Source organism: Spea bombifrons, chromosome 10 (assembly GCF_027358695.1).
Source record: "Spea bombifrons isolate aSpeBom1 chromosome 10, aSpeBom1.2.pri, whole genome shotgun sequence".
NCBI lineage: Eukaryota > Metazoa > Chordata > Amphibia > Anura > Pelobatidae > Spea > Spea bombifrons.
This window is the reverse complement of record NC_071096.1, coordinates 24,541,390-24,567,527: the sequence shown is the minus strand read 5'-3', so window position 1 is coordinate 24,567,527 and position 26,138 is coordinate 24,541,390. Positions and strand designations below refer to the sequence as shown.

Genomic DNA, 26,138 nt, shown 5'->3' with positions numbered 1-26,138 from the left:
TATTCTGGCCTTGGTCGACTAAACCTATGGCAGCAAGTCCAGCAGTGGTGGTGTTACAACCAGCCTATGTACACTATGGAGACTGCTCTGGCTCAACACATCCTCAATAGGCTTCATTGAAAGGTGCTGCATGCCAGGATATGACATCATATCCCTGTGATCCTTTTCTTAAAGGTGCGCCGCAGCACCATTATTGTACCATAAGCAGTCTATATATATATATATATATATATATATATATATATATATATATATATATATATATATATATATATATATATATACACGGACACTAGATTTTTCTATCAATATCACTCTTTTTAACATAATTAAAGATTTAACCCTTATGTATTGTATTGTGTTTTGTCATTTACATGAGCTGGATGTGCAATGTACAAGTACTCCTATATTTTAGGAAGAATATTGAGACTTCAATTTTACATTGTCTTTCAGGGGTTAAATTGTAACATTTGTATATTTATCCTCTTGTTTACATTTAAATGTGTGTTAAGTGTTACTTCCCTAATCCCCTTACCTCTGTGTATTCATCTGGTGTAGGTGTCAATGTTCCCCTTGCAATTGTGTTATGTGTTAATTATATTAATCCTTTCCTATTTTCTAAGTTTGTCAATTTACCCTGTATGGTAAAGTGGTTATATAAACAATCCCAGTCCCAGTTCTAACTGGTGGTAAGGTTCTTTGGGGAACCTTTTCCCCCAGTGGAGCTTCTTTACTTCAGAGAACTAGTGTGGCTACCCATCTTGTAACTGCCTTTCAACATAGAGAAGCTGGCAGCAACTGCCAGGGACATCCTGTTAGACCCCTTGGTTCCTGTTACCTACATTTATTGAATACATTTATTAGGGCTGGGGATGTATAACTCACTCTGTTGTACATATTTACTGGGTTACTGGTTTTAGAAAATTAGTTAGTAATAATTTTACTGTTTAATTTGCTATATATATTGGGAAACAATGGAGTAAAGCATATATTTTTGCCTTAAGGTATATATCTATGAATAGCTTTACTTGTCTTATAAAATATAAGAATTGGCCTGTCCCAGCACCCAAAGGGTTACATTTAGGGGGGTTATGCCATTTTTAATACCATGACACATGAGCAATATACTAAGCATGTGTCCAAGGCCCACCCAACATCAGTTTTTTATGGCCGATCAAGATCCATCTGGATCTCTTAAATTTGTTCAGTAGGACGACGAAATGCAAGGCCCCCTTTATTCGTGACAAACGTAGGGAGTGGATTATTTTTTATACCATTTTATAAATGTATAGATATGTGAATTGGTGTACACCTGAATTCCTGACAATATGCAAATCTACTTAAATATGTTAAACTAGTGAACTGTATCTTCTTCTATAACTGGCAACATATTGTGACACCTTGATCATATTTTTGGAAAGGTGAATAAACAGTATAGGAAAGCCAGGGGATCTAACACAGTTCTTTCCAGTGGCAGAGGAAGTGAGCTGTGAAAACAGGAAGGTAAACATGTAAGAACAAAATCAGCAGGCAGAAGAACAGTTTACCCAGACTTTGGGAGGGGTGAAAAATAGTATTAGTACCAGTCTCAAAACTGAATATAGACACAGACAAGCTTTGTTTTGTCATAGTTGCTGCTGCATATATCATATTGTAGTATGATATATTAACAATTCTGCTTTTAATCATGCATTTCCCTGATCTATATATTTACAGCTGTACCAAAGGATACCTCTACTTTTGCGACTCAATGAAACAGTAAAATGGACACTGCTGATCTTGAAAAAGGAGTCACGATTGATGACATGCTAACAATATGCATCCAAAATTTTGGTGAGATATTTAGCATATTTAGATTTGTGCTCTACTTCTATACATTTTATAACGTATCCCGTGTCCTTGTTTAACCCCTTCGTGACAAAGGCTGGTTTTATTTTTTGTACCCTTCGTGACAAAGGCTGTTTTAACATTTCTGCACTGCTTGTGTTTAGCTATTTTCATCTTTCCCGTTTACTGAACCCACACAAGTTATATATTGTTTTTTTCAGGACAAAGGGCTTTCTTTAGATGACATTGTTTTGATTTTATCATATTATTTACTATTTAAAAAAAAGTATAAAATATTGTGAAAAATGTAGAAAAGAATGACTTTTTCTAAATTTTGCTTGAAAATATTTTACTCATCTATAAAAGCTAATGAAAAAACCTGTTAAATGGATTCTACTATTCGTCCTGAGTTTAGAAATACCCAATATTTTTATGGTTTTTTTTTTCTGCACGTTATGGGGCAATAAGTACAAGTAGCGTTTTGCTATTTCAAAACCATTTTTTCCAAATCTGGTAATCCCCCCCCATGTGCTATTTCAGGTACCTTTGAAGCTGGCCAATGCAATTTACCCCATCAAATCATATCTTTTTGAAAACTAGACACCCCAGGGTATTTCAAATGCTAGTATTTTAACTCTTTCTCATGCACTAATTCTACCACCAGTCTTTGTCAAACTTTGTGGTAGTCATTTTGTGCGTTTATTTTTTTACACACATTTTACTTCAGATATAAAGTAACAGGTCCTGGTATATGTCACTGTCATAAAACACACCAATATGCGTTCAGCAACATCTCCTGATACAGTGATACCCCACATGAGTTTGCCTGGCTGTTTGGGGGCAAAAGTTTGGGGCATGTGCATTTTTGGGGCATTTTTCAATGTTGAACTTTGGCATTTGGTGATCCACTGCCCATGCCCTATTTGGTACATCTTTGAGCCCAGCCATTTCAGTGTGCCCTATAAAACCACATATTTTTTTAAAACACCCCAGGGTATTTTAAATGCTGATATTTTAACTCTTTGCATGCAAACATTTTGCCACCAGCATTTTTTTAACCCCTTCATTCCCCTATAGACGTACCGGGACATCCAAAAAACGCCCAGAAAGAAACCCCTATGGACGTCCCGGTACGTCCAGCCCTTCGTGCAGCGTCAGGGACACATCCCTGCCGCTGCACGGGAGACTCCTTGGCATCGCCGGCTTTCTGCTGCCCGATCTCCCGTAACAGCTTCCGGCTTTTGGTGACATCAGCGAGAAATTATTTTTACATTTTACTGTATTTTTTAACTATTTTTTTTCCTTCTTCTTGTTCTTTTTTTTATTTATTTTTTTATTTTACTAATCACATTGTGATTAGAAAGCTGGGCTCCATTGACTTGCATGGTTGAATGCAGTACCTGTATTCAACCTGCAACCATTGAACTCTTTTCAACTCTATTGTTTTTTTTAATGGTTACTCACAGTGGCAAAATCACTCACAGTGGCAAAATCACTCACAGTGGCAGTTGTGACCACTCACAGTGGTGGTTGTGACCGCTCACAGGAGCAGTCACGGCGCGTCCTGGGGTGGGAGTTCGGTGTGGCTAAATGCCTCGTGATCGAAGCATTTCAGCGACACCTTTGAAGTTTAGGAGGCAATCATTGATCGTCTCCTAAACGCTTTTAAAAGGGGCATCTGCCACCATACAGTGTATGGTGGAAGTTGACGGCCTGGGGAGGGGCCAGACGGCCCCTGATGCAGATCGTGGTGTTTGCTGAATGCAACACCGTTTGGGTGCAGAAAGCGAATGTAGATCGATTTCTGCACCCGGTTGAAGTCATGACAGTCCAGTCAGGTCAATTGTCTTTAACCCTTTGTTTTCGGGTGACATTAAGGGGTTAAACTAAGAGTATCATGATTTGTGTATGCATATCTTGGCTACCCTTGAAAATACATAAACATAAAACTGCGAGCAGGGCCCTCTCTACCTATGTATTGGTCTTAGTGTCAATTCTAGTCTTGTCATACCCGTTGAATATATGTATTGTAAGAAGCGCTGTGTAAATTGTTGGTGTTATATAAAAAAAGGATAATAATAATAATAAAAATGTAAACAGGTAATTGACCATGGAAGGATGAGTAGTTTGATTTTATCCATTCCATCACTCTTTTTGCAATTCTCTGCCCATCCCAATGAAAAGAGAAAATAAAAGACAATCACCTCAATCCTTATATTGGGCCCTATTCAATAACTATCTAGTTTCTAGACTGGGGGGGGTTAATGCTAAATTGTTACGATTCAAAACCCACATAGTTAAGTAATGTGTTAATCACTCTCGTGAGCATGTTTAGTGAACAGAACAATTTTTAATTAATTTGTTCAAACATATGAAAAAAATCTCTGGGCTGCCAGCTTAAGTCAAAGTAATTGAACAATTTATCTAAACCATCCATAAAAATAGGTTTAGATATTAACTGAAACTCACACAAAATGCTCACAAAACAAATACGCATCACACATTATAACTGTTTTGCATACATTCCTGTGTGTGAGTAGTTAAAGGTAAAATATACATATAATTTAATAATTACAGTCCATGATTACCGTATTTGCTCGATTATAAATGCTCTGAAAAATACCCCATGTCTTATAATCGAGGTCGTCTTCTAATCAGACCTCATTCTGCTGGGGCCAGGCTGCTTACCGGGCTTTGGTCATGAGCAGCGTCTCTGCTATTAGCAGCAGGAGAACAGGAAGCTAGCAAAGTCCTCACATAACTCTACCCCCCCTCCTTCCTCTGGGGGCGGGGCCAGAGAAGTTGCTCGCACAGCCGGGCCCCTGCAGAAGTCTTCCCGTGAGAGATCTGCAGTTCAGGTAAGAGGGTGGGGGAGGGTTTTTGTGATTAATGTGTGAAGTATGTGTGATTAATGTAATGAATGAGTATTTAAATGTTTGTGAATGAGTGTGTGTGTGATAGCATGGATGTGTAAGGGGGGTGGTGGTGGTAGCATGGCATAGGGAGGCTGTAATCACACTACTATCATCCCCAGGTGTGATTGCTGTAAGCAGTTATATATATATATATATATATATATATATATATATATATATATATATATACCTCCAGAAATGCATTTTAACCCCCTATATGCCACTCAGCCCCATGATATGCCTTTTAACCCCCTATATGCCCCTCTGCCAAGGTTGGTTATCATATGCTCCAGTTAATTTTGCACTTGGTGAGTTAATATTCTTAAGGTGATGCAAGATTATGTGTTATGCTAAATTATTAGTTACAAAAATTGGATGTTTATTATGACAAATTGTTAAGTAACTTGCCGTGAATAATTATTTTATCCAGCAGAAATAAAATGTTAATATAATATTACTGGTCTCTGTATTTTATTTCTTATATTCCTGAAGATATTATTCCTGTCATTAGACATTAGCTATGAAGAAAGGCTAGAGTAGTAAAATTAGTAGAAACAAAGGCATCTTAAAGGCGATCTAATATCATTACACAGATATATCGGAGCCATGTTCCGATATAAACCATTGGAAAAGAAGAGTACCAGCTGGATGAGCAACCAATTGGAAATGCCTATAAACTTGACTGGAAACAACCTGGTAAAAAAAAAGAAAAGAAAATGGTACACTTGCATGCCCCAGATGAATGTGTCCATTCACCTATGTTGCCCAAAACAAGTTCTGTGACGGAAAACTGCTTGTGTTTGTGATGATGGAAATTGGATATCCCTGTTTCAATATATGTTATAAAATCTAACGTCGTTTTAAGAATACTCTTGTTTTGCGCATACAGTTGTATATTTTTCTCAACGAGTCTTGGGTCTTGGTTGCTCTGAAAACAGTTGGAGAAAGCTTTGTGTGTTTTTTTGCCATACCTCTCATTTTCCAGCCGGTTGTAGAAAGATAATGCCCTAATGAATGATGTATCTTCTAGACTCTGATGGGAAACCAAAAGATCCAGAGCTCGTCCAGATGTTCCTGATGATGCATCCTTGGTATATACCATCTGGAGAACTTGCAAAGAAACTATTTATTCTATATCCTTTTTAAATAAAGACAGCTATATCTTAATCAAATAAGTGAAAGCATTCACAGTGGAAAGGTCTGATGACTTATACAATTAGGAACAGGAAAAATATGTAATTTAACATTATTGTTGTTATTATTTTATATAGCACCATCCAGGGCCAGACTGGGAATGAAAAGCAGCCCTGGAAACATTTGGAGATCAGCCCCATATAGTTTATCTCACGGTCGAGCTCTTATACCCACACGCACCCCTTATACATACCCGAGTCACACTATTTGCCATACAAATAACTATAAAATGCCAGAAAGCACAAGTGTTAAAATGCCCTAATAAATTAAATACATTAGACATGATGGAATCAAATCATTTGCTACTGCAAACATTTTTAGATGAAAAAGTTCCATTTTATTCAGTGGAACAAAACAGTGATCACATTATTTTTCCCGATATTCTTGTAAGAAACTTTTATTTCTTTATTAATTCATGTAAACTATTTTTTTTCATATTTAATAAAAGCTGTGATTGAGAAGAATATATATTTTTTTGTTTTTATTTATTTGCCAACCTGCCCCCCCCAGTTATGCACATCTGCCCCCAGGCTTGCCACTCTGCCCCCAGAAATGCCTTATACCCCCGTATATGCCACTCTGCCCCATGATATGCCTTTTAACCCCCTATATACCACTCTGCCCCATGATAGGCCTTTTAACCCCTAAATGCCACTCCGGCAAATAGGGGTTAAAAGGCCTATCATGGGACAGAGTGGCATATAGGGGTTAAAAGGCATATCTGGAGGCAGAGTGGCACAAAGGGAGTTAAAAGGCATATCATGGGGCACTCTGCCTCCAGAAAAGCCTTAAGCACCCATATAACACACCCCCCGACTTACCACTGCTTCTGGTTCTGGTGAGGGCAGCGGGTTAAAGTTAAAGGGGACGGTGTACACACATTGCGCCGCCCAATGGCCGTGCCTCAGCTCTTCACCCCACCCCTTTTAAGACGTGGGACGAACTGCAGAGGCACTGCCATTGGGTGGTGCGGTGTGTGCACACCGCCCCCTCTTACTTCATTAGGCGCCAGCAGCGGGAGGAGGCGGCCTGGGTGCCGCTTTCAATCCCGCTCGCAGCCGCTCAACGGCTGGTTTGAAGGTTGGTCTGGCACAGACTGGCCCACGGACTGACCGGCCCACCGGGAAATTTCCCTGGCACCATCATATTCCACAGCACTTTACAATGGGTAAACAAGACATAATGAGTAATATATAGCATAACAATATACTGAAACAACAAATGGGAAGGGCCCTGCTCAAACGAGTTTACAATTTACAGGGATTTAGGGTGTTCTACACAATAGGTAAAAGTGCCACTGTTGGGGATGGACCAGCCACACTAGTATATGTATTGCAGGAGACGTACTAGGACGTTAATGTGTAACTTTGTAAGCAGAGAAGTGGGATTTCTTTGAAGGACTGAAGGCGGGGGGAAAGGTAGATAACCCATGGGAGGGTGGAGAGGGTCAGCCCTTAAGAAATCCTGCAAGCGTACAAGTATATTTATAGGTGAGTGAGGAGTGTGGGTGTAGGAAGTAGGCAGTGTGGCAGGTGTATAACACAGGTATACAAACAATATAGACTTTTTGACCAAAGCATTACATATACAAAGTTTTCCCCAGTTTTTTTAAACTCTAATTTCCCTTTTTCCATTTAGTGTACCCACACAAATTATGTATTTCTTATGGAAATAAAAAGTGGTCTCAAATTCCCATGAGGGGAAACATCACTGCATTTTTTGCAAGGTTTCTTAGGATTTCTTGCACAGGATAGGTATCACTGGGAAAAATATTTATTCAACAACCTCACCTAAGTACAGTTATAGCCCACATTCATATGTGTAACAGCCCTACTGTTATTTTGTGGGCAGTGGGGATTATGGGTCAGTTGAGGGTATCCTCCTTTTTGTTTGTTAGTTTGTAGCCCACTCTAGAACAGACACAAAGCATTCTGAAGTTCTCTTGGTTCTGTTTTCAGGTATCACGTTTGTCTACTATGAACTTGCAGTGAAATGAACTATAGTCACCAATTACATTTTCATTTTAACCTTATGTTTAAATCTGGCTTTCTAAGGTCATTTGAGTTAACAGTAGTGCAGACATATCTTAGAGGAATATAAAGTGGACTTCCCAAGTTGAACACTGCAAACAAAATGATTGATTAGAACAATCAAAATGCATTTTACCATAAGTATCTAGTGTCACTTTATGTCTTTGTATATGGTGTAATTTCTAGTTGTATTTCCTTGACAATATTTTACTTCAGAGGCTGGAGATAACTTGGAGCGTGAAAGGATATGCAACCTTGTCAGGTAGCTGTTTTTTTATCTCATGTAATATATTTAGTAATTGAATACATGTAATTTTCTTTTTTTTATTACCATACAATTTGCTGCCCACTAACTCTTTTTTTATGTTTCTTTTTTTCAGATTTTGGATATCTGAGTACCCAGCTGAGTTTGATCTGAATCCAGAACTTGGGGAGCAAATCCGAGACCTCAAGAGAGCATTAGAAAATAAAGGAAATCGAAGAGAGAGCAGTCTAATAGACATCGAGAGTGTGTACGTAGGAACTGACTAAATTACTATTACAAATAAATTCAGTGTTTATTTTTTTGTGTCGCAGAAAATTTTTAAACTGCTGCATCTAAAGTTAGCCCAGCATTAAATTTGTACTTTGTACAGAAAGTATATTTTACTAGGCCCACCATCAGGGGATTGCATGTGCTCATGGTGTGACTGATGCTACACATATCATACACATAAGTATATCTTTTTATGGTATTTGTATAGCTCAGTTGTTTTTTTATCTGTCCATGAGGGATAATGTAGATATTAAAATATTAATATATTAATATGGTCCTAATTGTATGCATACAAACAAACTAAGACTACAGGTTTATGACTTGAATGTCCATTTTAGCTCCAGAAATAACTATACTCATGGGAAACCTAGGATAGGGCGGTAATGATTAATTTGTTCTAGACACAATGCATCCTAAAGGACAGGGAAACAAAGTGATTACATTTGACCTTGGACAGTCATTAACAACTAGCATCAGTTTGCACATGTGAAATCAGCTTAAGATTCTGGAGTATGAAGAAAAACAGAAATAATTAATAACATACCCTGATGAAATCAAATAAGGGACAAAGCCTAAAACTTACGGCAGATGGTAAGTTAGAAAGCCAGTATTAACGGCGTGAGGCAATCTGAAAAGATGGTGCAAAGGAAATCAAAGGGATATGGCAGCTTTATGATAATTAGGAAGCAGGAAAATAGTTTACATCTATAATTGAAAAGGGATATTCGCAGGGCCGGCCCAAGACAAAATGCCGCCTGGGGCGAATTTTAAAATGCCGCCCCCCCCCCTTATCTACCCTTCCTCTCCCTCCGTCCCTGCCGCCCACCCCCATTATCTACCCTTCCTCCCTCCCTCCCTATTATTTACCCTTACCCCCCCCCCCTTGTACTTACCTTTCAGCAGTCCTGCGGCGAGTCTCCCTGTTCGGTCTCGGTGCCGGCTTGTAATGCTGACCGCCGGAAATGAGGTAATCTTCCGGCACTCAGCATTACAAGCCGGCACCGAGACCGAACAGGGAGACTTGCCGCAGAGGAGAGAGAGAGGGAGCCGAGCGGGTACTGACAGCTTGGTAAGCGAAAACCACTCGGCGCCCCTTTCTCTATCTTTCGCTTAAAAAAAAAGGGCTTGGGGCGGCAAAATGCCGCCCCTTCAAAAGTGCCGCTTAGAGCGGTTGCCCCACTCGGCTCCATTGTCGGGCCGGCCCTGGATATTCGTATGTAGAGGAGTGTGGACACTGGACAGGCTATTGAGCTGCATTCAAAAGGAAATGTGTGAATAAAATAGGAAAAGGCATGATCACCAAAGTGCATGAAGCGGCCTATAACAACATAATATGAGTGATTGACCAAGGGGAGCATAAGGGGCTGTTCATTGGTATATACATACAATAAAGATTGCCACCATATAAATCATGTTCCATCCACACCCATATAAGGAACAACGTGCATATTAACATACACAGTGTGATCTTGCATCACACATTATGTGGGTCTCTAGGGCAGAGCTTTTTAAGAATAGAGTGGGATGATGTTGTTGGGAAGACTGAATATGTTGAGATTTACATATCCAGTCTTTAATTCTGATTGAGCCTATCAGGACCATATTAATTACCCAAAGGATTGGAACAGGGTGACTGTTGGGTGCAGAGGAAATTCTCAAATGCTCCAAAGGCAAGTAGAGGCCAGGCAGAGCTGCTGTGCCAGAAGAGATATTACATAGAAACATAGACAACCCCTTGGCCCATCTATTCTGCCCAACCTCTGAATATTTTCCTTTGTCTGTGTCCTTATCTTATCTAGCTTAGCCTCATGTCTATCCCATGCTTACTTAAAATTCTTCAATGTATTAATATCTACCACTTTGACTGAAAGGCTATTTAATGCATCCACTACACTTTCAGTAAAATAATATTTCCTGAAATTACTTTTAAACCTTTGCCCCTCTAGCTTAAGACTATGTCTTACTATTGTGGTAGTATTTCTTCTTTTAAATAAATCTAATGATTTTAGTATACCTTCTCTGAACTTTCTCCAAATTATCTATATTCTCCAGAGTGAGGTCTCACCAGCAATGTTCCATCTAATTTTTCTTAGTTGGTGTGCGCAGAAAATTTCTCTTATGCAAAAAGTTTCACAGAGCAAAAATTTTGTGCGCACAATATCCGCGCCGCATAAAGTTTCAAAAAAATTATTATTATTTTCTTTTTTTGGGAAAAACTGTTGTGCGCACAATTTTTGGACATGTGCACTCTCTAAAAAAAGCTATGTGCACGCGCACAAGCGCACAGCTTAGAGGGAACACTGCTCTCTAGTGCTCTGTGAGCACGTCCTTCTTTCTTCTGCTAAATCCTCTCTCTATGCAACAAAGCATTCTGCTAGCATTTCCTGCTCCTCTATTGCATTATGTATCAACCCTTATGTTCTCTGAAACGAGTACCCCTAAATCCCTTTCCTCGCACATAGTTACATAGTACATAAGGTTGAAAAAAGACCTAAGTCCATCAAGTTCAACCATTCTACCAAACCTTCCTAACTCTTTATCCAAAAGAAGACAAAAACCCTAATTAAGCTACTTCAAATTCTTCCATCAGGGGGAAAAATTATTCTTGACTCCAAAAGGCAATCATATTTCTCCTTGGATCAAGAAGCTCTAAAATATTATTTCTATTTATAGCCCTGTATCTATGAAATCTCCGCTCTTCCAGTCTCAGAGGGTGACCTCTTGTTCTTTGTACATTTCTGTTAATGAACTGGTCACTGAAGAGCTCTTTATATTGGCCCTGCGTATATTTATATAATGTTATCATATCCCCTCTAAAATGCCGTTTTTCCAGTGTATATAATTTTAACTTTTTTTTTTTAGTCTTTCTTCACAACTAGTATCTTCCAATCCCCTTATTAATTTTGTAGCCCTCCTTTGCACTTTTTCTAGTTCCATAATGTCCTTTAAGGACTGGTGCCCAGAATTGTACCGCATATTTAAGATGGGGTCTTACCTTGGACCTGTAAAGAGGCAAGATGATATCCTCCTCCCGTGAATCAATACCTCATTTTATGCATGCCAAAACGTTATTCAGGGCCAGCCCAAGACAAAATGCTGCCTGGGGCGGAGTTTAAAATGCCGCCCCCCCATTATCTACCCTTCCTCTCCCTCCCTCCCTCCCTATTATCTATCCTTACTCTCCCTCCCTCCCTATTATCTTCCCTTACTCTCCCTCCCTATTATCTACCCCCCCACTTACCTTTCAGCAGTCCTGCGGCGAGTCTCCCTGTTCGAGACCGCAGAGGAGAGAGAGAGGGGCGGCGAGCGGGTACTGACAACTTGGTAAGCGAAAACCACTCGGCGCCCCTCTCTCTTCCGCTTAAAAAAAAAAAAGGGGCTTGGGGCTTCAAAAGTGCCGCCCCTTCAAAAGTGCTGCCTGGAGCAATTGCCCCACTCGGCTCCATTGTCGGGCCGGCCCTGACCTTATTGGCCCTTGCAGCTTCTTATTGGCATTACACAGTATTACCAAGTATGTTGTCTACCATTATTCCTAAATCCTTCTAATTGGCAGTTTCCCCAAGGATATTACATTCATAGTATAGGTTGCATTTTTATTGTTTTTATCATAATGCATAACTTTGCATTTATCTATGTTAAACCGCATCTGCCACTTGCACGCCCAGTCCCCAACTCAGGTTAGTCTGAATTACCCTGCCTAATTTTGTGTCATCAGCAAAAACTGTGACATGGCTCTCAATGCAGCTTGGGGAATCGTTTATAAACAAATTAAAAAGAAGAGGACCTAGGACAGACCCCTGCATTCTATTTAGCCAATTTTCGATCCAAATACAGACATTTGCCCCTAAGCCTAATTCTGTTCATTTGTTCAGCCTTTTATGTGTAACCGTATCAAATGCCTTAGCAAAGTCCAGATAAATCACCTCTACAGCCACACCTTCTTCATAGAATGCTAATAAATTGGTTTGACAAGACCTGTCTTTCACAAATCCATTTTTACTTCTACTAATTGGATTTTGGATCAAGATATGTTCTTGAATGTATACTGATGTTTAGGTTACTGGCCTGTAATTGCCCGGTTGAGATTTTGATCCCTTTTTAAATATGGGCACCACATTTGCCTAGCGCCAATCTAATGAAACTATTACTGAACTGAAAGAATCCCTAAAGATCGATAATAATGGTTGGGCCAGAATTAGGCTTAGCTCCTTGTGTACCCTTGGATGTATACCATCTGGTCCAGGGGCCTTGTCTACCATAACAGTATCTAATAGTGTGAGCACTTTTTCTTGTCTCAGCCAATCCCATGTTTGCTGTAATGGGGCTCTGTCATTGGTTCTTTCTTGGTATTAACAGAAGGAAAAAGGTATTTAAGATGTCAGCTTTCTCTCTGTTATCACTAACCAAGTTTCCTGTTTAAGATAATAAAGGACCCACATTCTCTACCTTTAACTTTTTTTCCATTTACATACTTAAAACATTTCTTGGGATTAGTTTTACTCTCCTTGGCAATTAGTTTCTAATTTTTAATTTAGCAATTTTAATGCCCTTTTTGCAAGCTTTGTTGGCATCTTTGTATGACATAAATGATACTGCTGATCCCTCGCTTTTATAATGATTAAATGCCATTCGTTTATTTCTTATTTCCCGTTTTACTTTCCTGGTAAGCCACATTGGTTTGATTTGCTCCTTTTGTAATGGTTTCCCATTGGTATATATTGAGATGCGTAATTTTGCAATGTGTGCTTAAAGATATTCCATTTGTCCTGTGTGTTTAGTCCAGAGAACAAGCCATCCCAGTCTATACATACCTTAGCCCGCCAAAGTTTGCCCTTCTGAAATTAAGTGTTTTGGTAGTTACCCATTTGCTTTTTGGAATTAATCTCAAATGAAACCATGTTATGGTTACTTTTCCCCAAGTGTTCTCTTACTTTGATGTTTGAGATAAGTTCCTCATTGTTAGTTATTACCAGATCTAGACAGGCATCCATTCTGGTTGGGGTCTCTACAAATTGTAACATAAATTGTTAATTAAGCAGGTTCAGAAACTTGCTGCCCTTAGTGGAACTAGTTCCACTGTTGATAAGCATTCTATGTGCCTGACTCTTCCCTTGACTATGTGCCTGACTCTTCCCTTGCTAGTACACCACTAAGCTCTTTTAATAACATTAATATGGGTATATCCCATCATGCCTTATTGACATATTTGTTTTTACATTAGACAACTTAACTTGCAACAAAGAGTGTAATCTGAGGGAAGTTTTCCAGAGCCTGGCATAGCTGCATGGGGCAGAGTTGGGAACTTAATGCAACATTTAGTCTGAAGGACCAGCGATTCAAATCAGGGCTGTCTTTAATTCTCATGGTGCCCTGGGCAAACCTTTTGTTTTGGACATTGTCCAGAGTTTAGGGCATGGTACCCACGGAGCTGCTCCACTGTCCTACTTTTGTGGGCAGAGGTCATCATAGTATAATTGAAGCGATCATAGGATCTGTACTGGCCATCTGCTATGTATTGGAGCAGAATGGTACAAAGTGACTTCAGGTCCTGACATTCTGCTACAATATATCACAAGGTGTCTTGATGAGTAAGGTAAGATGATCATCCTGTCCCCAGACAATTCTCTGTACACTCCAACAAAGGTGTCCTAATTCTGGAACCTAAAATATTGTGTATTGTGCCAAGTGCATGTTATTAAACACATCTCTGTTTATAGGGCAGCTTGTTCTTAATTTAACTAAAATGTTGATAGTGTATGTAATAGTGCGTGTATGCATGTGTGTGTGTATTACATTGTGCTAACTTTTTTGTTTACCATTAATACAAGCCACACACAGATTTCTCAGACACAGAAAAAGCTAAGTTACAGCTTTAATTGTAATAAAGGAATATATACAAATTAGGAAAATGCTATGAACTTCCCCAAACAAGATAGGCATTAGCATGAGTGACAATAACAAATCCGGAAAGTATCCAACATGTTAATAGTAATAGAAAAAGTACTTCCCCCAATTTTACACTCAGTGCATGGTTTCAGATGGTGGCTTGCAGAGGGCTTGGGATGTTTTGTGGAAAGCTAAAAGAATGGAAAGAGAGACATGAATAAGAGAAGATAAGATATTTAGGGTTAGAAAAACTGTAGGTGGCCAGAGTGGGAGGGGAGATACTATTTTTTGATTTATATTTTGGCATTTTCATTTTCAGATAAATTATAGTTTGATGGTTAGATTGTTTTCCTTCTGTTCCAGCAGGCTAGAGAGCTGTGTATACAGTGTAAACCAGAAAAATAATTCCTAAGCACCCAGAGAAAATAAGTTTGACAAAACATATACTGACAACCAGAAATAGTTTATGATACTTTTATAAGTTAGCATGTCACCTTTTGTGCATGAATGGACCTTTTTAATTTGCAAAACTTCTTTCAAAGAAATGTATGTGTACTTTTTGATGTGATAGACACTTTGTTGTGTGTTACGTGTATCTTTTACACCCATATCTGTTATCTCTTACTTTGTGATATTGTGTTATAGCCCATCCTATGGCTGGAAACGACAAGTGACACAACGAGCACAAGGTGGGGACAGAGTTCGAAAGACATCCCTCCTCTTTGATCACCTTGATCCAGCTGAACTTGCAGAACATTTAACACACCTAGAGTTTCACTCGTTCTCTAAGATCTTGGTGAGTAAACACAGAATAGATGTGGAATTACATATGATATTTGTGCCATTATATACCACTTTACATATGTGGTGTAAAAAGTAAATAAATCACTAAATAGTAGATTTGTGCATTTGGATTCGTGCAAATTTACAGAAGTTTGGTAAATTCGCCAATTCCTATGAAGCCCCGAAAATGAGATGGGTCCACATCTACTCACTCTCTGTAAGGTGTGGGAGGTGGAAGAGCCCAGTATGCAGGATAACCCAAGGCCAAAACCATAAACAGGGCCAGATTCACTAAATGCAGCGTAGATCAGTACACGTAGCCGAGGTCAGGATCACGGAAATCAGCGTAGTCCAAAAATCAATAGCCGGGGTCGGTACACAAGAAATCAGGGTAAGCTGTTTAGTAGGCAAGGTCAGGAAAATGGAAGGCAGCGGAGTCAAAGGAATAGCTGGGTTCGGTACACAAGAAATCAGGATATCAGGAAACTCAAACTAAACAGCGGTACTCAGCAGAAAGAGTTTTTAAACTTGCCGCTCGGTGGACGCCCCGCCCCCATGCGTGACATCAACCAAACGCGTTCCCGCCGTCTCCGTTCTGGGACACACAAAGTTTGTTGAGGGCGTGCTCCTAGAAGCAGTCACGCTGGATGCAGAGGAACAAGCTGGAGGTGCGACGCTGGATCCAGTACCAGCAGATAGCGGTTACTCTGGTGAGTGACTTTGTCGGGGTCCGGTACGCGGACCCTGACACTCTGTCACACACTCACATTCTTGTCCACTCTCCCTCGCACTCTCTAAATATTTCCCTGCCTTCCGTATCTTCTTCCGCATATTTTCCGTTCTGTATTCTATTTTCAATCCTTAATCTGCTATCTTCTTTCTTCGTCTGCATCTGCATGGACATAATGCAGCAGAGAATCGGGGGAGGACATCACCGCAAGCGTGTCATATTGCCCTCAGTGGGAACTTTGGTTGATGTCCCCTTTCCTGATTGGCGGATCGGAGAGGACGTCACTGCAGCGCCGCCATGTTGGCGGAAGTTCCTGCTGCGTTATGTCCAGGGAGATGCCGACAAAGAAAGAAAATAGCAGTTTAAGGATTGAAGGTTGAAGATAGAGTAGAGAAGAGAGACGAGAAGGGAGGCGATAGAGGATGAAAAAGACACAGAAGAAGAGGAAGTGGTTGGCAGTAGCAGTCGACAGAGAAGGTAGGGAAACATTTAGAGAGCATAAAAGTGTAAGAGAGTGAGAAAAAGAGAATATGGGCACCGGGCAGCGGATTTCATTCCCGAATCAAAAATGCCTCAGAATTTTCCGTATGGGCAGGGAATGAAAACATCTCACCATGGGACCTCTGCCTCTTCCCCTTTTTGAACCTGTTTAGGGATTGAGTAAAAAGATGTACTAAAAAATGTAAACCAAGAAACTTTTCACAGCACCATTTGTTGGCACTGGTAATAAAGTTGTCCCACCAGTCTTAGTTGTACTTGATACAGCCATTGGCCATTATAATACCTAATTAGTGAAATTGATTGGATTTTAATAGGCATCTAATAGCTTCCACATTTGGAGGACTTCCAGCTTGTGATGTGTTTTTTTGGAGTGGGGTGCTACATAATGTCCAAATAAAAAAAGAATAAGAATTAAGATATTACTCCACTATAATTAGTGTGTGTGTATATATATATATATATATATATATATATATATATATATATTTTTTTTTTTATTTTTTTTATTTTTTTTTATTTATTTATTTATTTTTAAGTTAAGGTTTTTGGGGGATTATAATTTTAGCCTCCTGGGAATACACAAGGGCATATTTTTGTATGGCTGGGAACTGCATAAAAACGATGCATCAATCTTTATTCTAGGTGACTGTAGGACAGTTCTAATTTCCGAATATGTTGTCTCTTAAAATGTCTTTTCTGACAACTGATCCCAAGTGTCGGTTAAACCATTATGTTATTAGAGAAATGTCCTATAAGTATTTAATTGCTGCAGAGAGCTTTGCTCACACAGTTGGCACTCAGATGGCTTGAATAAACTATTATTATTTAATTAAATTCCTATCCCTTTAATTATTTACAAAAAAAAACAATTAGGTATCTGACGAGTGGTTTCCAGTTTTAAGCACAATGGCTACAACAATTTGGTCATCTTGCTATTGTTTTAAGCAGCATTGTTATAAGCAGTTTATATGTTACCAAAAGAAACCTATGTACATAATTTTCAGGACAATGTCAGAATCTTACAAATACCAAAGTCAATATATTATGCCAAAACACACATATTCACTAATTCACAAAATACATTCAGAAAAAGTATTTACTAATTAATCATATTATTTTCAAGTAATTAAAACTCCGTCATACCCATAGTGTGTGTATGTATGTATACACTATATGGACAAAAGTATTGGGACACCTGACCATTACACCGGCAGGGATTTTTATGACATCACATTCTAAATACATTGACATTAATATGTAATTGGTCCCCCCCTTTGCAGCTAAAACAGCTTGAGGTTGAGGACAGGGCTCTGTCTTGGCCGGTCAAGTTCTACCACACCAAACTCGTCTAACCATATCTTTATGGACCTTGCTTTGTGCACTGGGACACAGTCATGCTGGCATAGAAAAGGGCCTCCCGCCAAACTGCTGCCCAGTACTTCTGCTGGGGCTTCTATGACGGACCCCCACGTCAACAACAATTTTCATTATCAATTTTTTCTATTAGTTGTTGTAGCCCTACTTTCTATTGCCATATCTAATGTTTGCCATTAGAGGAGTACCCCAAGCATCAACTGGTTTCTTACCTTTTAAAATTATTGTATGACACTCCAGGGGATTACTTGTCATAGTGAACAAAACCTAGGAACAAGAAGCTACTCCACATCACAGTGTAATAGAACACATAAACCAGATGAAAGAACACATGGAAACCATCATGCCAATAGTCCGGTAACGCATACAAAAAGCTCAACAATATTAACAGAATACCTATAATAAGGCTAGAATTCACGTATTTCAACCAGGAGACAGACTGCTAGTGCTGCGGTCCACAGTAGAGAACAAATTCCTGGCAACTCGGCATGGCAATTATGAAGTAAGGCAACCAGGCAGATTAAAAGAAGTCCAAATACACTATGTAAATTTGCTAAAGCCATGGATAGAAAGGAAAGTTACTTCAGAGGCTTCAGCCTTAGCTGAAAAGAGCAATAGTGATCCAGAAGTAAATATCTCTGAGGCCCTTCTATAAACCAGACAAGGGAAATAACGGTGTTTGTTAGATTAAATAAAGAGGTGTTCTCTCCAGTCCCATGAAGAACTAGTGTGATTAAACATGACATTCTGACAGAACTGAGAATAATGATTAATTTTAAACCATATAGAATACCCAAGGCTCAGAGCAGAAGTCAAGAAAAATATTTGGGTAACTGAGAAGTCACAAATTGCCCAATTATGCTTGTATCAAAACCTGATGGTACAGGGCAGTTTTGCAATGTTTATTGCAAACTCAATGCAATTTCTAACTTTGATACATACCCCATGCCTAGAGTTGAGGAGTTAGTTGAAAGACTTGGGAGAACCCGGTACTTTACTGCACTAAATTTAACCAAAAGCTACTGGTGAGTATCAGCAAGGGAAAAAAAGTTTTCTACCCGATTGCTTTTTTTAGTACAGTTTTGACTTTCGGCTTGCATGGTACCCCTGCCACATTTCAGAGAGTGACAGAGGCGTAGCTAAGGGGAAAGCCGGGGGCTGACCGAGCAGATGTTTAGGGGTACAGAGGTGGTGCAGGCAGGCTGTTAAGGGGCATAGGTGGCACAGATAGGCTGTTAAGGGGCAGAGGTGGCACAGGCAGGTTATTTTAGGGGCAGAGGCCTACCTGATCAATGTCTGGCTTATCTTATAGTGATGTAGGTTATGTTGCACTACCATCAATGTCATGGTCAGTGTATAGTGATGGGAGTTATGCTGTGCCATATCTGTTCAGTAAATGCTAGTTATTTAAACTTATTTAATTTATTTATAAGTTAATGATTTATTTTTTCAGATTTCTAGTTTTTTTCCCAGTCACATACAGTTTACAAATTTATGAAATAAATATTCTTGCCAACAATATTTTTTTGTGGGTGTCTTTACATTTTAAAGTGGGGGGCACATATTGGTTCCTAATACTCTAGATACGCCCCTGGAGAATGATGGACAGAATACTAACGCCGCATGTGCTCTATGCAGCCGCATACATGGATGAAGTTGAATTGCACAGTAAGAATTGGGAATCTCACCTTCCAAAAGTACTGGCTGTTCTAAATTCAATACAAAATGTTAGCCTAACAGCTAACTCCTGAGATTTGTATTTTTATTTAATGTAATAAAGTCTTACTTAATGTAAGGAAGATTTACTTTACTGAGCGGGTAGTGGATATGTGGAAAAATCCTTCAAGCAGAAGAAGCTTGAGAATTTTAAAGATATTAACCCCTTAAGGACAGGCTGTTTTTTGTACCCTTTGTGACCAAGGCTGTTTTAACATTTTAGCAGTGCTCGTTTAAAGCACTATTTCTCACTTGTATTTGAAAATATTTTACTCATCTACAAAAGCTAATGAAAAAAACTACTAAATAGATTCTACTATTTGACCTGAGTAGTGCTTTGCTATTTCAAAACCATTTTTTCCAAATCTGGACAGCAGGCAGGATGCCCCCATGTCCTATTTGGGACATCTTTGAACCAGCCCAATTTAAATTTCCCCTTCAAACCATATCTTTTGAAAACCAGACACCTGAGGGTATTACAAATGGTGGTATTTTAACTCTTTCCGTGCACCAATTCTACCATCAGCCTTTGTGAAAGTTTATGGTAGTCATTTTGTGGCTTTTTTCTTCACACATTGTACTTTAGGTACGGATTTACAGCTCTTGGTATAAGTCACTGGCAAACACCCAAATATGCATTCAGAAAGATCACCTACAGTGATACCACCCATGCATAGGTTTCCTGGGTGGTTTGGGGGCTAAAACATCACATTTGGGAGTGCATTTTTCTTTTATGTTTTTAAATTTTGGGACATGGAGTCCAAAGAGTTCTTGGGAGGGTCTGAAGAGACAATTGGAATTTTTTTGTTTTTCAATTGACGCTGCCATCTTGCGAAAGGAAAAATCTCTTGCAGTGTCCTGGGGTGGATTTTAGGTGTCACTGATTGCCTCGCTATGAAGGCATTTCAGCGACACCGTTTAAGCTTAAGAGGCAATTGTTGATCACCTCCCGACCCATTGACGAATCCCTTCTTTTGTTCAAAGGCAGATTGCCTTTCAAACAGAAAAAGTGAATTTCTATCGATCCCCCTGGCTGCCTGGACTCCCTAAACACAAGTGGCAAGATAGTGTGGGGGCTTCTCTTGCCCCATTTGAACAAAGGCTACCACCTCTGGGTAGAGAAGTACTACAGCAGCCCAAACCTATTCAGATTTTTATTTTGTTTTGGCACCCCAGCTTGTGTGACAGTCTGAAAAGTTTCCCTAAAAAGGACGTCTATGTCCTCAGCTCCATGCACAAGCAACAAGTGGTACCTGTAACTGTCAGAGGAGAGGGTGATGCACTGGCCCTAAAACCAAAGAGCATCATAGAATATAATATATCGCGGATGTAGATTATTATTATTTATTGTTTTATACAGCACCACCATATTCCTCACCTACAGCAGGCAAGCATACGAATATAACTTAATGACATTTCTGCATTTTTTGCCATGCATTTTGGTTGGTTTCATTGGGTGCCTCCTTGTTATCGGAGATTCCTACAAATGCATGGAACAGGCAATTTAGGTTTCTGAAAAGATTTAAGATTATCCCAAATTTGTCCACAAAGGGGAGAATATATTTTATATTGCTAGGGAATGTGAAATCAGTCTCTCAATGCTATTTAAGTTAAAAAATACACCAATAAATGATCCTACTTTTCAAGACAAAAAAGCTAATTCTCAATAGTGTAGCTGCAGCAGCTGCTCATTAACCAATTCTAATTGACCAGAGACTCAGTAGCTGATGGCTGTGTAAGAGTTACGATGTGGCAACAGGAAAACTACAAGATTTTTGGACTTAACCCGTGTTATCACTGTGTTATGAAGGAACAACATTAGTAAACTTCCCATCAACAAGGTTTCATAGCATCACCTAACGTATAGTTTATGCAGGGCCATGTTGGTGCATATTGTAAGAGAACCTTATCAGGGACTGCCAAGGGAAAAGTGGCAGACTAGATGGGTTGAATAGTTCTTATGTGCCATCAAATTCTATGTTTCATAATCCGTAATGAATACTGGTGAGATGAAACTGTGACACCCGGCAAACTCCTGCATGAATAAACACGTCCGAACACCCACTGTAAGGAATGTTTTATTACTGTTGATAAACAGTTAGGGCACAGTATTATCCCTTACAGATGATTTAAGGGATAATACAGTCCCCCATATAGCCCTACCAATTTCGTATACCAGAATGATGCTTTCAGTAATTTACCTCAATTGATGTCATGCTTATGTTTATAGGTCCATGGTTGTGTTCCTACAGGGGTATAAATACTAAAGGACATACAGTCCTTGGATAATAAATAATAGAGGACATACATTTTTGACCGCGTTGGATTGATTATTTTTTCCCTGTTTGCCAGTTAATGGAAAATAAAGAATCACATATGCCATGTTCAGTAGCCCAAACATTCAATAAAATGGTAATATTGCAATTTCTTGCAATAGTACCTATGAAATATCCCAACAAACTGTTATACACTTTATAACCAAAAGTATGCAGACAGACCTCCTATTTACGTTTAGCTGTTTCAACCTCAACCGTTACTAACAGTATATAAAGTCAAACACATAGGCATGCTATCTCCATGGTCAAACACTGGCTGCAGAATGGGTCGCACTGAAGAGCTCAGTGACTTTAGACCTAGCATAGTCATAGGATGCCACCTTTGCCCAGGTCAGTTTGTAAAATTAACTGCTCCATCCAGGGGTTCTAGACCACACACACAGTCACAGAGCGGGATGCCAAGTGCTGAAGCACATAGCATGTAAAAATCACCTGACCTCTGTGGCATCACCCACTACAGAGTTTTAAACTGGTCAGAAGAACGTTACTGGAATGCATAAAGCCTACTTTAAAGTTTGGTAGAAAAGGGATAATCATCCTGTACTATTTTACATGGTTTGAGCAAGGCCCTATTATATTAAGAAAATTGTATGCTTCCAGCTTTGTGGCACCAGTATTAGGAAAGGACATTTCCAGCTTATGACTGTTCTCCTGTACACAAAGCAAGGTCCTTTAAATATGTGGTTTGACTAGTTTGGTGTGGAGCAACCCGAGTGGCCTACTCAGAGCCCTGACCTTAACCCCATTGAACACCTTTGGGATGAATTGAATTGCCAGGGTGTGCAGGTTAGACTGAGGTGAACAATTTTAGACCTTGTGAACAATTTTGGACCGCAGGAATGCAGCGGGGGTTACATCACTCGACCTAGCAGTAAAATCGAGGCTGTTCGCATATTGTGGAAGCACCAGAGAGGTACTGTAAGCTGTGTGCTTTTTGTGTGCTGGCAGAGCAGCTTTAAGGTGGCAGAATAGTGTCTGCAGGGGTCATCCAGGCCCTCCACTATAGAGGGTTGCAGTGTGTGAGACCATGGAATATAGCTGTGATGTGCAGCAAAAGGTTGGGAATTGGCTACGAGAAAATAGCAAAAACATTAAAAATGCCCGTTTCCACCATCAGGAAATTATTGTTTTATGAATCAACCTGGAAGAAGGCGTATTGTCCTATATTGTATTAGAGAATTGCAGAAGTTAGCTGCGTCTCAGGTCTCAGGGTCATAAAGTCTCCAAAACTACAATCCAATGTCACCTACATCACCACAAGTTGCTTGGAAGGCTTTCAAGAAAAAAGCCTCTACTCTCATTCAACATCAAACTTTACTTTGTTAGACATTATTGGAACGTCAAATGATATCAGATTCTATGGTCAGACTAAACCAAAATAGAGCTTTTCATCAATAAACACCAGAGGTGGGATTGGTGTACTCAGAGAGGTAGCCATATGGGAAAAGTACCTCAAGTCCACAGTTAAATATGGTGGTGGCTCTAATGTTTTGGGACTGTTTGTTTTACCAGGGTATTTTGTTAGGCTACATGGCATAATGGACTCTACCAAATATCAACAGATATTAAATGAACAGCTCACTGCATCTGCCCGAAAGCCTAAAATGGGCAATGGTTGGATCTTGCAGCAGGACAATGATCCAAAACATACATCAAAATCATGTCCTACCATGATCACCCCAGTCTTGAACCCCATAGAAAATCAGTGTGGTGAACTGAAAAGGAGAATCTACCAGCATTGACCTCGGAATTGAAAGACTGTGGAGAGATTCTGTACCCAGACACACACACCAGGACAGGCTCTGCCACACCGACACCCAGACACACACCAGGACAGGCTCAGCCACACTGACACCCAGACACACACCAGGACAGGCTCTGCCACACTGACACCCAAAACCACACACACCAGGACAGGCTCTGATACACCGACAACCAAACACACACACCAGGACAGGCTCTGACACCCACCAGACGGGCTAAGCTACAACAACAACAACAAAAAAAGTATTTTCCACTCTGCTTTGTTGTTGACACCCCTTTTTGTGTTTTTGCCCCCTTTTGTGTAATTGCACCAGTTGCCACCCTTGTGTATTTATGCCGCCAGCATAAATAAAATGCTGCCCTGCAGTATGGGGGATGTATATGTGACAAGTTTGTTCCTTCCATGAGTCTATACATACTGCAGGGCAGCATTTTATCTAGGCTGGTCAGCAGAATGTAAATGTTATATGTGTCCTGAAAAATATGGCCGATGTGGTCACCCTAATACCCCCCACACCCATGTGTATTGCCCCCACATTGTATATTTATTAACCCCCCACCCCCTTTAGTATTGATTTATGTGATGCCCCAGATAGCACCCGCTCGTGAATTAATGTCCCCTCTTAGCACCCAGATTGCACTCACAGGATCTGCCCAACACCTAGATTGGAAGCATATGACCACCTTTGCCCCCACACAACCCCCACACAACCTGCCTGTGGTATCATCAAACAGCCTTCCTGTACAATGCTTTCCCCCACATCGATGCAATCACACACACATTCATTCATTTATTATTCACAAACATTCATTCACTCATTCATATGTTCATTTCCTCATTCACAGATACTAATCATTTACAGATACTCATTCATTCACTCATCCACAGATATTCATTCCCTCAATCACGCATACTCATTCATACATCCTCCCCCACCCCCTTATCTGAACTGCAGATCACTCTGTGCCGATTGCAGACTTCTGCCGCTACATCCTTCTGAATGGAGCGGAGTCATGTGACGTAAAGTCACGTGACTTCGCTGTGTTCCTGCTTGTCCTGGGTGGAACAAGAGACTCTGCTCGCACAGTGAGCAACACACAGGCAAGCAGCAGGGCCTCTGTGGAAGCGATCACGGTTGCTGCAGGCTTTTGTCCCGCATTAAAGGCAGCCATGGCAATTGCCCCCCTGTCCCCTAGCCCAGCCCGCCCCTGGGTGCTAACATTAGTGCCCGTGCCCCCTAGAATGGCGGGTCCGGTTGCAGTTGCGAACCCTGTGACCATGGTTGTTTCTCGACTGATAGAGAAAGTAGGGATGTTGGGAAAGAAGCTGACATGATACTAAGAGAAGAAAGGGCTCCAATCCGGAAGTCAGATAGAGAGAGGAAATAATAACATTACATACACACTAAATGAAATATTCTTACTGAACTGTTGTTAAACTGAGCTACCAGAATTACATGTGCCGATGGTTACATTGATGTAGTGAATGATACCTAAATGCCAATCTTGCATTGTTTAACAGAGTCAAACGAAAACTGTTTATATTCTAAATGGACTTTAATATAGTTGTTTCTCTTATGCTTTCCCACAACTCCATTCCTTCTAATTATCCTTTTACTTAACTACTTAACAGTTGAATACATTACTTTAAAATATAAAATGAAATTAGTCACAGTATCTAGTCTGCCTCATATCACACAGCATAATTGTACATTTAATTTATAACTCTCAACCTATTGTACATTAAGTTTAACTCACTGTGCTCTTCTGTTCCTCAGTTTCAAGACTATCACAGCTTCGTCCTTCATGGTTGCACAGTGGGAAATCCTGTACTTGAGAGGTTCATAGCCCTTTTTAATGGTGTATCCCAGTGGATCCAACTCATGGTGCTCAGCAAACATACTCCACAACAGAGGGCAGCTGTCATTAAACAATTTGTGCATGTCGCAGAGGTATGCAACTCTCAAGTCCATATTTTTATTAGGCACAAGCATATATTTCCCAAAGATATAATCTGCAGCAAGTGATAAAACTAAAGACTGTTGATGCCCCACTATGCCATAAAAATGCATAAGTAAAAGTCTCTATAGGAGAGAACAGTAGGATGCAGACAGGTCAGAGATTGGTCATGGGTACAAGTAGGCTCACAAAGTTTGATTTGTCAAAATTGTGTTGCAATGTGTCTTCTGTAAAACCCATCTGTGTTAAATATGTAATGCATAATGGAGAATGTAACTTTATCTTAAAAAGTTGGGATCGAAAAAAGTTGGGATTCATCTTGGTCAATAACTATACTATACTTTCTACAGAGGCTGCTGCAGCTACAGAACTTCAACACTCTTATGTCTGTAGTGGGTGGACTCAGCCATAGCTCAATCGCTCGTCTTAAGAATACACACTCTTATATCAGTCCAGAAACCACTAAGGTAAGAACTTGATTTTTTTAAAATGAACAGGTTTTAAAAACTGTATTTAAAGACTGTATATATACCGTTGTGTGTGTGTATATATATATATATATATATATATATATATATATATATATAT

At 39.8% G+C, this 26,138-nt stretch overlaps 1 protein-coding gene across 1 annotated transcript in view; it reads left to right on the top strand.

The window, feature by feature from the left end:
* Window positions 1-26,138, top strand: part of RASGRP2 (RAS guanyl releasing protein 2) — a 57,696-nt gene that overhangs the window by 12,421 nt on the left and 19,137 nt on the right. The window contains exons 2-8 of the mRNA XM_053449726.1: window positions 1,717-1,833; window positions 5,773-5,875; window positions 8,178-8,228; window positions 8,347-8,478; window positions 15,033-15,183; window positions 25,370-25,543; window positions 25,901-26,017. Coding sequence (XP_053305701.1) covers window positions 1,764-1,833; window positions 5,773-5,875; window positions 8,178-8,228; window positions 8,347-8,478; window positions 15,033-15,183; window positions 25,370-25,543; window positions 25,901-26,017 — 798 coding nt within the window. The 5' untranslated portion in view covers window positions 1,717-1,763. The remainder of the gene's footprint in view (window positions 1-1,716; window positions 1,834-5,772; window positions 5,876-8,177; window positions 8,229-8,346; window positions 8,479-15,032; window positions 15,184-25,369; window positions 25,544-25,900; window positions 26,018-26,138) is intronic.